Here is a 15351-nt window from a genome sequence, read left to right on the forward strand (position 1 = left end):
TGGCCCCCAATTCAGGAAAGCACTTAAGCCTGTGCTAAAATACTTTCCTGAATCAGGGCCTCTAAGATTACAGCAATACTGGGCTTATTCAGTCACTGGGGATTCTTGGAGTTACCACAAACGTACGAGCGTGTTCAAAAGTGTTTCAACATTGGCCTAGCTCTGCTCCCATCCCATCCATAGCTTCCCCATTGGTATACAGACAACATGTATGTGTGTACAGGTATTTATGGGATTAGAGGGGAATACAATAGAGTGGACATGTAACCCACTGGCAAGTGTGTGTTACAGATCCCCCTTTGTACCAATCCACAGATTACATGAATTCTTGCAAACCCTAGCTAGAGACTTTTAGCTGAAGCTACAAAAGCTCATGTGCTTAGCTCTGGAGGTCCCCAGTGCATCAACCAAGATGGCAGCCATCCCCGATAAGCTGTCTATGAAAAAGTAAAACCTGGTCCCTTGATGGTTTATTAGTTGGGATGCGTTCAGGATTCTAAATATCTCATTAAGCAGAAGTTCTATCTTTTCGTGTTAAGAATGCAGACAAAGCAAAACAATAGTAATTGTGTCTGACGTAGGCAAAGGAATGTCTTATGCTCTGAGGCTCCCTCTGCTGGGTGAATAATACAGCCTCATGTGCAGAATAGTGCTGACTTCATCAGCAGCACCAATCTCATCCTTGTTTGAGATATTAGCAAAAGTCCCCTTGACTTTAGGACAGTGGTTTTCAAACTTTTTTCATTTGTGGACCCTTACAAAATTTTGAATGGAGGTGCAGACCCCTTTGGAAATCTCAGACAGCCTGCAGATCCCCAGAGTCCGCAGATCACAGGTTGAAAATCACTGTTCTATGGTAACAACCTTTTGCAGATCTCTTAGACATAATCTGTGAACCCCCAGGGATTTTGGACTATGGGTTGAAAACCACCGCTTTAGGGGAATCAGGATCTGAACCCAGATGTATAGACACGGAAACCAACAACAGAGACAAAAGGGAAATAAAATCACCATATGCAAAAACTGAAAAAGTAAAAAACGTGTGTGAGGAGGGTGAATCTCTTGGCTTGGGAAGAAGGGAAGCTATGTACTAGAACAGGGTGGGCAAACTACGGCCTGCGGGCCGCATCTAGGCCGTTGGACCTTTCAATCCGGCCCTCGAGCTCCCACTGCGAGCGGGGTCAGGGTTTGCCCCGCTCTGCACTCCACTAGTGTAGTTCAGGGAGCAAAGAACTATGATTTGGCGTCTGAAAAAGCATGTCCTTAATTCTGTGGCTGAATTTCATTTTAATTTCCCCCCCTTGTATGATGTGATATGTAACTGCAATATACTTATCAACATTCTTCAGAAAGCAGCTATAAATAGCAGGTGCTGACTTGAGAACTAAACCTCAGCTGATATTTCTTTGATAATCTAGTAAAATGTCCTACTTCTGCAGCAACACAAGAACATGCATGAAACTGAAAACCCTCTTAAAAAAAAACAAAAAAAAACACCACCACCACCACCACCAACAAAGCCACAAGTTTATGGGAATTTTTCTTGAGTCTGTGGTTAAGAACAAAAAACAGATTTTTATCCAGTGACAGCTTCAAAATGAGGTGATCTGAGCAGCCATTGAAAATTAAAGGGCTACCATTAAAGTTCTTTATCCTGAAATGCTTAATTTTGAAAGATGGAAAATTTCAGTATTGTTACATTTAAAGCTACCCTGGAAGAAGAGCTAATCATGTGGGGCTATTCTGGGTCATCCTCTAAGTTACTACTTTATTCTAATGATAATTAATATTAGTGAGGACCAAAGACGATTGTTGGAAAGACATTGGCAAAATGCTTTCATTTCATAAAGTTTTCCCCTTGATGTTTCAATGTCCTTTCTGTTAATAAACACCACCAATCATTCTAACATCAGTTCAAATGGCTCCCTGCTGAATATTTTCCTCTGTCCTGCAAACTTCCTATGAGTCACTATGTCACAAAACCATCCAAAGAGCATTTTATGAGTTAAAAGACTAACTGATTTCCTCACTGGCTTCAACAATTGAGAAAGCTGAGACTTTCTGACCAGATGGAGGGATCATATTTAATAAATCTGACACCATACACGAAAGCACACTGTTCTTTCTGGCTGCCATCCTTATCTAAACTAAGATAATCTACCATGCATTTATAAGGCACCCATCCTGCTGGGATCTGTGTGCCACATACACACTTACATTTTCTAATAATGAGCTGCAAATCAGTTTAATTGCCGGATCAGCCTTTGGACATCTCTAATACCAAGGCTTAGTTTTCTATCACGAACTATAGCGACACGTGGGAAGCTCCTCGTTATAAACAGATTGACTACTCTCGTCCAAGGGACAGGCAGCAGGAGAAAACATTAAAACCACAGAGAGGGTGAGGTATTAGATTCCGTGCAGACAAGGTTCCATCAGTGACTGATTGACAATGACTGTTGGAGGTCACTATTTTAAAACAATGTTGGTTGTGTAATTATCTGGCAGGGCCTCCCCTTTGGGGCTGGTATTTTACACAAGGGAAAAATTAGAATGAAATCTAGCCATGAGAGGAGTGGACTTGCTTTTACATGTAGGTCACAGGGCTTTAGAAGAGCAATATGAGCTGTAAATATCACAGGCAAAGCCTTTGCTATATTGGAGTTGGGGAATATTAAAACAACATCCTTTTTCTTTTCCATTTTACATGCTCATGTAGCAGATCATTTTGTAGTTAAAAAAAAAAAAATACAGCGAACTCTGCTCTGTACCTGCCTCTCTACATATTCTGGGAGCTCCATCTGCAAAGAGAAAGAGCTCTATCACTCTTTTCCTAACTTATTTTTTTGTCTTGCCCAACAAAAACGGTTACTCACATTCTCACAACTGTTGTTCTTAGAGAGATGTTTTTCATGCCCATTCCAATCAGGTGCGTCCACGACAGCTGGAAGATTTCCCCCCTAGCAGCACCTGTAGGGTCGGCCTGGGCACCCCCTGGAGTCGCGCCATCATGGCGCCCAATATAGGGCCCTGCCAACCCTCCACCCCTTCAGTTCCTTCTTGCCGGCTACTCCAATAGAGGAGTAGGAGGGTGGGTATTGGAATGGACATGAACAACACATCTCGAAGAACAACAGTTATGAGGCGAGTAACCATTTTTTTTTTCTTCGAGTGCTTATGTCAATTCCAATCCAGTGACTCACAAGCCCAAGTTCAGGATGTGGGGTCGAAGTCATCCACTGATTGGAGCACTGCTCATCTGAAGGCCGCATCATCTCTGGCCTGCTGGGTGATTGCGTAGTGAAAGTGTGTACGTTGCCCCTCTGCAGATTTCCTGGATGGGAACCTGCGCCAGGAATGCTATTGAAGAGGCCTGAGCCCTGGTGGAGTGCACAGTGATCAAAGGAGCAGGCACCCTTGCCAAGTTGTAGCACTCAAGAAGGCAGGACATGATCCATGACGAGATACATTCAGAGGAGACAAGAAGACCTTTCATTCTCTCCACCACTGCCACGAACAACTGGACGGACTTTCGGAACGGTTTCGTTCTCTCAATATAGAAGGCTAGTGCTCTGCGGACATCCAATGAGTGAAGCCTTTGCTCCCTGCTGCTGGAGTGTGGCTTGGGTAGAATACAGGGAAGATGATGTCCTGGTTGATGTGAAACTGTGACACAACCTTCGGGAGAAAAGCCGGTGAGGCCTGAGCTGAACCTTGTCCTTATGGAATACAGCGTAAGGGGGCTCTGATATTAGGGCTCTGAGCTCAGACACTCTCCTAGCTGAGGTTATCGCCACCAGGAACGCCACCTTGTATATACCACCTTGTATGAGAGAGAGAGCAGGGAGCATGTTGCCAAAGGCTCAAATGGCGGCCCCATAAGTCTGGATAGGACCAAATTGAGGTCCCAAGCCGGAACAGGCTGTCGGACCTGCGGATATAGCCTCTCGAGACCTTTAAGGAAATGGCTGACCAACAGGTTGGCAAAGACAGAGCGTCCCTCTGCGCCTGAATGGAAGTCAGAGATGTCAGCCAAGTGAACCCTTATTGATGACATCAACAGTCCCTGCTGCTTGAGGTGGAGAAGACAGTCCAGTATTAGTGGCACTGAGGGGAGCGTCAGAGATGAATGGTGCTGCGCCGACCAGATTGAAAATCTCTTCCACTTGGCAAGGTACCTACCTTGTACCAGCTCTTGTGGAGGGTTTCCTGCTGCCCAGGAGAACTTGTTTGACTTGATCAGAGCAAGAAAGCTCCAATGGGTTCAGCCATGAAGCTTCCACGCCATGAGGTGGAGCGACTTGAGGTTCGGATGTTGGAGACAGATGTGATCCTGAGTTATTAAGTTTGGTAAGAGCGGCAAGGTGACTGGGGCTTCCACGGACATTTCCAGGAGGGACGTGTACCAGTGCTGGCGGGGCTAGGCTGGAGCTATCAATATCACCAAAGCTCGTTCCCTCTGAATGTTGAGGAGCACCTTGTAAACGAGAGGGACGGGCTGGAACACGTATAGGAGACGGCCTCCCCATGGGAGGAGGAATGCGCCCGTGATGGAGCCTGGACTGTGATTCAGGAAGGAGCAAAACTGCTGACACTTTCTGTTGCGTCGCGTGGCTAACAGGTCTAGTTGGGGAAAACCCTACTGATGGAAGATTGAGTTCACTACATCCGGGAGAGACGCATTGGAGATGAGAATCGGTGCACCATCTTCGCCGGCTTGCCCCTTGATGGGATGCCCCTTGTCTCTCCTCTGCGGGGAGGACGGCGCTGTGAGGCGCATAAGGCCTTGAGGGGCGCTGGAGCTGCCCACCATGTTGGTCCAGAAAGCAGTCAGGGTTCGGACTCAACTGGATCCTGGAGGGGGCAGGAGTCGACCAGAGCCTGGGAGGCAGAGGGGCCAAGGTGACATGGCCCAAATCGGCTCTCCCTGCTGCAGACTCCTTGGGTTTGGATGAGGGACAGCGACCCCTCTCTGGCCTTTTCTTTTTCTGGGGCCTCACCCGCCACCCCTCAGTTCCTTCTTGCTGCCGGTGACGGCTAGCTGGAACAAACTATTGCTCTTGCTTTGCAAGCACATTTGGGCAGCGTGCAATCTTTGTGTTTATATGTTGCTGCAGAAGTGAGACATTTTACTATCATTATCAAAGAAATATCAGCTGAGGTTTAGTTCTCAAGTCAGCATCTGCTATTTATAGCTGCTTTCTGAAGAATGTTGATAAGTATATTGCAGTTCCATGTCACATCATACAAGGGGGGAAAATTAGAATGAAATTCAGCCACAGAATTAAGGACATGCTTTTTCAGATGCCAAATCATAGTTCTTTGCTCCCCGGACTATACAAGTGAAGCAGATCTTGAGCAGATTTTGTCTCAGTTTGTGCTATATGTTACTAGGCAAAAGCATCATCACAGTTAAGGTTGTTGCATGTAGAATTCTCTTTCACAGAGCAACAGTTGTGCGCTCTTTTTTAAAAAAAATCTACATCCAAAGGAAAACACGATGATCAGCTTGGACAAGGATATTTGAGTTTGCTCACAACGCTGTGTAAAGCGTGTATGTAATATTCTTCTCGAGGCAGCTTATTCTTAGGGCTTGTCTACACTGGCAATTTACAGCGCTGCAACTCTCTTGTTCAGGGGTGTGAAAAAACCCCACCCTGAGCGCAGCAAGTTTCAGCGCTGGAAAGTGCCAGTGTAGACGGTGCACCAGTGCTGGGAGATGGTTTTTTTAGAGCACTGGGAGATCTGTCTCCCAGCGCTCTGCCATGACTACACAGCCACATTAAAATTGGGTGCCATGAAGGCAGGACTCCAGGGGGGCACCCAGGCCGACCATATGGATGCTGCTAAGGGAAAAAATCCAGGGGGGCACCCAGGCCGACCATATGGATGCTGCTAGGGGAAAAAAATCTTCCAGCTGTTGCGCACACACCTGATTGGAATTGACATGAATGAGCACTCGAAGAAGAACAGATGATTGCTGAGCACCACGTTAAACTGGTTTTGAAAACAATTTTTCAACATAGGTAGTGTGAGAAACAATTGGGGAACAGGCTCAGATGTGCTAAACCTTAGGAGCCAATGATCAAATGGTGTTTGGCCCGACCTACAGTACAAAATGATACCGATGGCCACTGTCTTCAATAGGGCTGTTCTGCGTGGGCACAGGAGTCTCTACCCGTGTGGATCCTGTTGCAAGATCTAGCCACAAGTTTGTAACCAGACTGTAAAGTAATGTAGTTGAATCGGCACAGAGCATGTCCACACCTCCACATAGTTTCTAACAGTACTGGCATACCATGTAAAGGCCTGGGTGAAGAGTGGGGCTGTGGCAGGATTGTCAGGCCATACTTGGATATGAAACATGACAGATTTACTGTTGGGAACCCCTGAAAGAATCTGTGTAATCTAATTAGCCAGTCTTCCTACCCTCTGAATGGGAGGACATCCTGAAGTGCATTGCCCCAAGTTTTATAGACAGTACTCTTTAATCATGTCCTCCTAGTATCTTGTATGCTCACTGCACTAGTCATTCCATCCAGTTCTATGAAGTGTCTCATATATCCTGCTCCCTTGCATACATGATGGAATTCTTAAAAATTTCTGGCATCGTGATCTTTGCCAGACCAACCTCCATGATCCAGAACCAGTGATCCACTCTGGCCTGATAATCACAGAGTAATCAGATTGGCAATTGGGAAGCGTTGGGGCATTACACAAGGGACAGTCAATAACCAAACTGGCCCTGCGGACCCTGATGGATTCTGGGATTGGAATGCTATGTAGCCATGGAGGGGGAAATGGTATCTTGAAAAACACCCATAATCCTCTAGCCTGACAGGAGCATCAGAAGCAGTGTGGGGACAAAGCTCAGATTTTCCTAGACTGCACTGATACAACACAATCATGCAAAGTGGCGGCTGTGGACAGGTAAACAAAGATGATGTCTGATACTTGTGCTCGGAAAAAAACCCTTGTGTGGATGTGCTGAATCATGTTAGACGTGTGTCAGACTAATTTTTCTGTCTGTAGCATAAATGGACATTGAGGGGGAATGCGGAGGAACAGCCCAGGGTGGATTCAGGCCATGTGGACAGGGCTATAAATGACAAATCACTCACTGGCAGGGGATACAGCCCATTGTATTTATGCCCCAGATAACACCGAATGCTTTCACCTAATCTACTCCCTCTTTGTTGTGACCTTGATTTGTACTCAGCAGCGGCAGGTTAGGCTGATTCCTATTGAGAGGAGGCTTCTGTTTTTCAGCAGCTAACACTCAGCAGCTATCCAATTCCCCATTAATACAGGCGCCTTGATAAGTGCAAATGTCTGTGGGCCAGATGCTGAGCTGGTGTAAATCAGCATTGCTTCACTGAAGTCAGTGGAGCAATACTAGTTTACACCAATTCAGCATTTGGCCCCATATCTTGGACATGTAAGGGTGATATTTTTATATCTGTTCCTAGACATAGAACTGGTCTTGCAATGATGGTTCCCCTCCCCCGCCCCCGCCATAGTAAATATTGTATCAGGTAGTTTCCCTGCCTCCTGCAGGCTGTGAGCACCTTTGACAATAAGCAACAAGGAACCAGAGCGATTGTCATTACATTTGTTAACTGGTTCCCAGTGGCTAGCGAGGGATTATTCGCCGAAGTGCAAAAAGGGCAGTTTAGACCAGGAGAGTAAATGAAATCCAGAGCTCACCGATAAATGATGCCTTTCTCATGGAGAAACATGAGGGCCGAAATAATTTCCGCAGCATAGAAGCGGGCTCGAGCTTCGTCAAACCGACGGGACTTCTGAATATGGAACATCAAGTCCCCACCATTCACGAACTCCATGACGAAGAACAGGCGATCCTTCACAGACACACAAACATAACATGGACAAAGAGCATTAATCAGCATATCCTGTCCCATGTAGATATGAATTCAAATCAAAACTATTCTCCCCAAAACAAACACAGAAAAAACACCAAGAGATGCTGAAAAATGTGATCTTTCCAGGGAGGTTAAGTCAAAAACTAGAAGATCTGTCAAAAAAACCCTCCCAACCATCTCAATAATAAAGTATGTCCATTTGGTCTGTACATATGAGCAGATGCAAGCTAACGAAAAGACTCCTAGATAATTTAATAGATAATTATAACCTTTCCATAGGTTTTTATTAACCACCCCAATCTGATTTAATAGAGAATTATATCCCTCCTGTGGCTATATCTGGATGGCTCAAAAAAATCTATAAAAAGTCTTTATTAGATGTGTGAAAGTGAAATGAATTATATTAAAGAAATAGAATGAATTAAAGAATGCTGTATGTACCTTTAAGTAGAAATGAGAAATGCTGCAAGCCAGTGGGCAGGAAAGCAGACATTAACTGCTTTATGAATTGCCCCACTTAAGGGCAATTGGTGAAGCATTAGCCTTAGATCGATAAGAGTTAATTAGAAAGCAGGATATGCATATTGTGCCCTATGCAAATTTTACAATTTTGCTCTCTGTCCCTTTGTTTAGTTCGCACCCTTTTATCTGTATAAATAAGACTGTTTGAATCTTGCATGGGGGATCACATTATCTGAATGTATTAGCAGAGCGCTGTGCTAATAAAACAGAGTGGTCTGACAAACTATGAGTCCTGAGTCTAACTTTGACAGATGCTTATTTATAAGAGTGGCTTCTTAAAGTAGAATCGTATTCAAATTTCTATACATCACCTACTAATTTTACCCCCTACTATTCTATAGGGATTTGACACACAGTTACGTGTACACATGATGCAGTGAAAGTAATGCAGAAGTACATATTGTAATACTTTCAATTCTAGGACTTCAATTTCCCCTTTATTTAGGGAATAGGTGTTGACTGTCAAACTCAAGACATAAATACACTAGATTTGTGGGCATAACTATGCCATGTTTGCTCAGCTTGCTTAGAGCGCATAGCGCTACCATTTTAAAGTAAAGGTTATAACAACAATGATGTCACATCTGGAGTATCCCTAGAATCTGCTTCAGAGAATTTTTATTGCTTTACAAGCTAGGATCATGGAAATGCTCTTGAAATGTCAGCCTTTCATAATATTGTTGATTAATCTACAGACCTTTGTTGGTTGTAGGAGCTGATGAAGACTGAGTATACAGTAAAGATTCTGCTGTGTGAAAGTGCAATACATAGTTCCTTGCAGTAAATGGGCAGAGATTCACTGAACTGATGCTGTTCTTTAACCTCCTATATTTTTGGAGAGATCCATAAATGTGGAGAAAGCTGTTGAAGATGCAGTTCATGCAGCTGTGCCTCCAATTAAGCAACCTGGACACAAAAATGAAGATTTTGCATGTGCAAAATTGGTGCATGCTCTGTTTTGGGGGGCATAGGGAGGAGAAAATGCAGACCAGTGTCTGCAGAAAAATTGCATCTGAAAATAAATCAAAGGCTTGTTTGAGCCTGGCTCAAAATTTGCCTCCATGTTTAAACATCATTATGTTCTGTTCTTCTAATTGTTTCATCACTAAAGTTTTCATTCTGAACCACAGAAAAGTCCTGTCTGGAAGGTAAATAGAGGATTAACTTGAGAAAGTTTGATTTCTTTATGATGCTTTTTGACCCGCCCTTCTCCAAATCTCCCTCCCATGATTGAGCATTACTAATCTATGACCGGAGATTTTAATCTCATCTCTAAATTCTGGGTGTTTGGTTTTCTCCAGTCTCTTGCATCTGGTCAGCTTGAAATGACTACTGGCATTAACATCTTGAGATGCATGCAGTAGAAGAAAAGTAAACCAGGAATCCTTTCATTTTACAGCTGGTGCTGAAGACATAAGAGGGAAACCAAATGGCTTGTGACTGACGATAACAGCATTCCTCTCATCACCATCATGGGCCTTTGTTAATCTGCTGCTAGAGTTGATGGAATCTTTCAGCTCTCTCCAGAAGCAGCAAAGTTAAGATAGATGTGCTCCCAGACCCGGGAGTCTAAAAATACTCAGCCACCATTTGAAACTACTGTGGGGAAAACAATCACACCACAAGAGCCTTAAATGCTGTTTGAAATCCATACAAACGACAATGATCCTTTACTGTTTCCCTCTGGTCTGATATTAGGACTTGTCTATATGGGGAAATAGCCTGGAATAACTACTGCACTCTAGCTCCCCATGAGGACAATCTTATTCCTTACTACGAATGCCTTTGTGTGGTTTACCTTAATCCATATGTACATAGTTCTGAGTGAAGTAATAAACTACCGATCAAATAAGAATAACCAACTCTCCCAATTTGAGAAATACTGACCTGAAAAGAACCTAGCCTTAACATTAGTAAGCTAATGCTTCCTTGACTCACTGGATTAAGCTACACTGCATAAAAGGTACTCTTAATATGGAATAAGCGTTCACACACAAGAAGTTAGTGAGGAATAGCTATTGCGCTTCAAAAAAATCACATCCTAATTTATTCTGTACTAGCATTTCAGTGTAGACAAGTCCTTAAAAGGACATTGAGCAAGAATAAGGAACATATACTGTGGTGAAATCTCATAGAATTTAGGTCAGTTCACTAGGCCATCACCCACCTCTTCATTCAAATTCCTCCTTAAAACTCCTTCCTGCCACATTGCCTACATGAAGTTATTTAATTCACCAGCACCTTATTTTTTGCGTATGTGTATTTAGGAACATAGCGATTGCAATAGTGCAGTGTTTGCCACAGTGTTTTTTTTTTAAAAAGCTGAACTTCAGGAAATTGAAACCACCGCAATCCCCTCCCATCTTAATTCATACATGCTCTGCTTCTCCACCCCAGCTAGTGCTTCGTGTTCTCCTTGTGGGGCATACCTTACACTCTGGGATAAGTTGCTGTAGATTTTCATAGTATAATACTTCCCTCCTTTCTCACATGCTTACAGGTGCACTGAAACAGCAATGTTTAAAATATCATCATTGGCATCTGAATTAACAGATATTGAAATGAATGGGGCAGTCCGCAGCTATTGTTTCAGGCTCTCCGCAAACTCAGGCAAACATCACTACATCGGTTACACTCGGGTCATAGACTGAAGGTTTTCTTCGCAACCATAGCAGCTAGAGACTTACCTCTGCATATGCTCACATGAAAAGACTATAAATCAGGATTGTTTTGCTATTAAGACTCTCCCATTTAGCCTTCAGCATAACTTCTACCTACCCAAATTAATTCTTTCCCTCAGGGTTGCTAATTGCCCAGTTTACTAACACTTTTCAGTCCTGTGGGTCTGGCTAAGTAGAAGAGATGGGGTGGGTATTGTAATTTGTTCACTATCCAGCATTTGTGCATTGACTTCTTACATGCATGGTAGCATATATTATAAAGATCAGCACTAATTAGTATGCTTGGGGGATGAGGAATTAAATAAGATTTTCTATTGGCCCCACTTGTGAATATCATCAACCTGCTAAACTGCTAAAGACCAACTAAATAATCTCTCCAAAAGTATCCTGAGAAAAATAAACATTCTGAAACAATGACATTTTATTAAGAACGGGGATTCACAGCATTTAAAATTAGGGACCAGCATATTATGAAACGTCTATGAACCAGGAAGGGGGGGGGCTACATAGAAAATGGCTTTAATAATAAAGTTAGGGGTAGATTATCTGGCACTCCACAGCAATGCTTGGCACGCCTAGAGGATGGGCAGGGATAGAGAGCCTTATATCACTGTTCTGCCTCTCCTGACCATGGGCTCTCAGCACAAGTTAGAGCAGTCTCAGTGCAGCTCTAACTCGTACTGGTGAATAAAGGCTCCCAAGGAGCTACTCTGCAGGCCACAAATGCCCACTCTTCACTTGGGAACGTCCCCTGTACTGAGGTGGGGCAGAGGGGGAGGGAAAAGTCTTCATCTGCTAGTTTAAGACAGCTTTCAGTCCACTTTGAGTTGCTGGATAGGTACAAATGGGAGTTAGGACGGGTTGAGGATTGGACTGTGCTTTTGACAGAGAGGCATTGCTGAAATCCTCCTCAGTGTTTTACATGCTGTGTCTCAGAAGCAGCTTTCCCTGATCTGTTATCTTTGTCTAACACTGGCAATAAGAAGAAATTAAGAATTTGTGTCAACAGGAAACAGTGACGTTAGAGGCTTCACAGCAACGGCAGCCACAACAGGAAATCCTGTTGCACCATTTTGGATTGGAATCAACAATCAACAAAGCCAAAGTGCCAACTGTTACTGTAAATTAAAGAAACAATTCAGTGAAATAAAGTGATCCGGGTCAGAAGGGTTTGTTTTGCGGGTGGCCGGTGTCCAGACATGAGTGCTGTAGATTCCTCTGTAGGATAATTCGGTTTATTTCTCATCTTGCTTACTAAGCTGGCAGGAGTTAGGAACTGGGCTGGGAAAATAACGGTGGTGGTCGAAGCAAAAAAACAAAAATAATTTGGAATCAGACAAACAATTGTTTAAAAAGTTTTTCTTGACAAAACCAAAAAAACTGCAAAAAAAAAATAGTTTCAGATCAAACCAAATGTTTTGGATAGCACCACAAATGAAATTTTTCTGGATTTTTCCCTCCCCCAATTTGTTTTCCAGCCAAAACGATTAGCTGAATTCAACCCAAGTTTGTGAATTGTTTTGGTCGACTTGAATCTGCATTTTTTGGTGAAAAAAATATTCTTGCGCACACACAAAATTCCCCAGCTCTAGTCAAGAGTACTGTGGGAGCTACATGCTCTGTCCCTAATGAGGGGGCCTCATGTAACTCAAACGCACTGCCTCATTTTTGCTTGGAAAGGCACCGCGGGGCTTTGAAGGTAATTCCTTTCAGTTAGGCCTTGATTCTGCAAGCTGCTCTGGGTAGATTTCCATGGGGGCTCTGTGTGGGTACTGAGCAGCTTGCAGGATTACGATTAGGGTTAAGGGTATGTGGAAAAATTGGAAAAAGTCCAGTGGAGGGCAACAAAAATGATTAGGGGGCTGGAGCATGTCTTATGAGCAACAGAGAGTCCTGTGGCACCTTTAAGACTAACAGATGCATTGGAGCATAAGCTTTCGTGGGTGAATGCCCACTTCATCGGATGCATGTCTTATGAGGAGAGGCTGAGGGAACTGGGATTGTTTAGTCTTCAGAAGAGAAGAATGAGGGGGTGTCATAACTATAAAGGGAAGGGTAATAGCTGTCCTGTGTACAGTACTATAAATCCCTCCTGGCCAGAGACTCCAAAATCCTTTTCCCTGTAAAGGGTTAAGAAGCTCAGGTAACCTGGCTGGCATCTGACCTAAAGGACCAATAAGGGGACAAGATACTTTCAAATCTTGGGGGGGGAAGGCTTTTGTTTGTGTTCTTTGTTTGGGAGTGTGTTCGTTCTCGGGGACTGAGAGGGACCAGACATCAATCCAGGTTCTCCACATCTTTCTAAACAAGCCTCTCCTATTTCAAACTTGTAAGTAAATAGCCAGGCAAGGCGTGTTAGTTTTCCTTTGTTTTTCTCAACTTGTAAATGTACCTTTTACTAGAGTGTTTCTCTTTGTTTGCTGTACTTTGAACCTGAGACTAGAGGGGAGTCCTCTGAGCTCTTTAAGTTTGATTACCCTGTAAGGTTGATTTCCATACTGATTTTACAGAGATGATTTTTACCTTTTTCTTTAATTAAAAACCTTCTTTTTAAGAACCTGATTGATTTTTTCCTTGTTTTAGATCCAAAGGGGTTTTGGATCTTGATTCACCAGGAGTTGGTGGGAGGAAGGAGGGGAATGGTTAATTTCCCCTTGTTTTAAATCCAAGGGGTTGGATTTGTTTTCACCAGGGATTTGGTGAAGGTTTTTCAAGGTTTCCCAGGGAGGGAATCCATTGAAAATGGTGGCAGCCGAACCAGAGCTAAGCTGGTAATTAAGCTTAGAAGTTTTTATGCAGGCCCCTACATTTGTACCCTAAAGTTCAAAGTGGGGATCTCAGTCCTGACATGGTGGCAGCGGTGGGATCATTTTAAACCCAAAAGCCAGTGATTTTTTTTTTTTCCTTCTAGCTGCTTGGAAAGCCGAGCTGGAAGTAGATAGATGCATATCTTATCTCTCCTTGCCTGAAGGCAGAGGTGTTAAGTTTTTTTTACAGGTCCTTTGTTAAGAGAAGGGTTCAATTAGCAAATGACTGGTAAAAGGTATTTACAAGCTGAATTGTTTTTTTTTTTCTTTTTACATCCTCTGGAGTAGCTAGTTAGAAAGTTACTGTTAACTCTGCAGCAGCCAGAGCTGAGAGCTTCCCAGTTTGTCAACTGCAAAGGGGGTTACCCAGCACAAGAAAACAGGAAAATGACTACCAAAGAAGTAGCTAACAAAATAGAACTGGCCAAACTAGAAGCAGAAGAAAATGAAAGAAAACATCAGAGACTGCTTCAATTAACAAAACTCGAGACAGAGCAGAGAGAAAGAGAAGAAAAAGCCAAAAAGGAGGCCCATGAAAGAGATGGAGCTGGAAAAAGCCAAAGAGGAGGCTCACAAGAGAACTATGGAGCTGAAAGAGAAAGAGATGGAGCTGAGAGAAAAAGAGATGGAGGAGAGAGAAAAAGAAAGGAAGCATGAACTGGAAGTAGCAAAGGCTAAGCAGGATGCACCAGCCAATGCTAACAACCCCCCTCCAGGTACCACTTCCCATCCCAGAAAATTCCCCATCTACAAGGCAGGCGATGATACTGAGGCCTTCTTAGAAAATTTTGAAAGGGCCTGCCTTGGATACAGCATCACTGCAGACCAGTACATGGTAGAGCTGAGGCCGCAGCTCAGTGGACCCTTAGCAGAGGTGGCGGCTGAAATGCCTAAGGAACACATGAACAGTTATGAACTTTTTAAAAACAAGGCCAGACTCAGAATGGGGCTAACACCCGAGCATGCCCGTCGGCGGTTCAGAGCCCTAAAGTGGAAACCGGATGTGTCATTTACCCGTCATGCCTACCACATTGACAAAAATTGTGATGCCTGGGTATCAGGAGCAAATGTTAAATCTCTGGAAGATCTGCTTTCCCTAGTAAAAATGGAGCAGTTTTTAGAGGGTGTTCCTGAGGAAATAGAAAGGTACATCCTAGATAGGAAGCCCAAAACTGTAACTGAGGCGGGGGAGATTGGAGCCCAATGGGTGGAGGTGGCAGAAAAGAAAAAAACTAGTAGCAGTTGGAGCGAATATCAGAAGGGGCAAGCCGAAACAAAACCTTACCACCGGGGACAACCCAAGGCCCCACCCACATCCCAAGGGAAACCCCAGACGCCTTCTCACCCCACCACACCAGTCTCCACCAACCAACCTCGTCCCGGTGATACCTTAGCAGGGCGATGTTTTAAATGTAATGGACTGGGACATATAAAGGCTCACTGCCCCAAGAACCCCAA

The 15351-nt window shown here is 43.8% G+C and overlaps 1 protein-coding gene across 1 annotated transcript in view; it reads right to left on the bottom strand.

Annotated features, from left to right (window-relative positions):
• The window catches only part of PRKCH (protein kinase C eta), a 172263-nt gene that overhangs the window by 54818 nt on the left and 102094 nt on the right, over window positions 1–15351 (bottom strand). The window contains exon 10 of the mRNA XM_054028325.1: window positions 7708–7862. Within this exon, the coding sequence (XP_053884300.1) occupies window positions 7708–7862 (155 nt within the window). The remainder of the gene's footprint in view (window positions 1–7707; window positions 7863–15351) is intronic.

This window comes from Malaclemys terrapin, chromosome 4 (genome assembly GCF_027887155.1).
Source record: "Malaclemys terrapin pileata isolate rMalTer1 chromosome 4, rMalTer1.hap1, whole genome shotgun sequence".
Lineage (NCBI taxonomy): Eukaryota > Metazoa > Chordata > Testudines > Emydidae > Malaclemys > Malaclemys terrapin.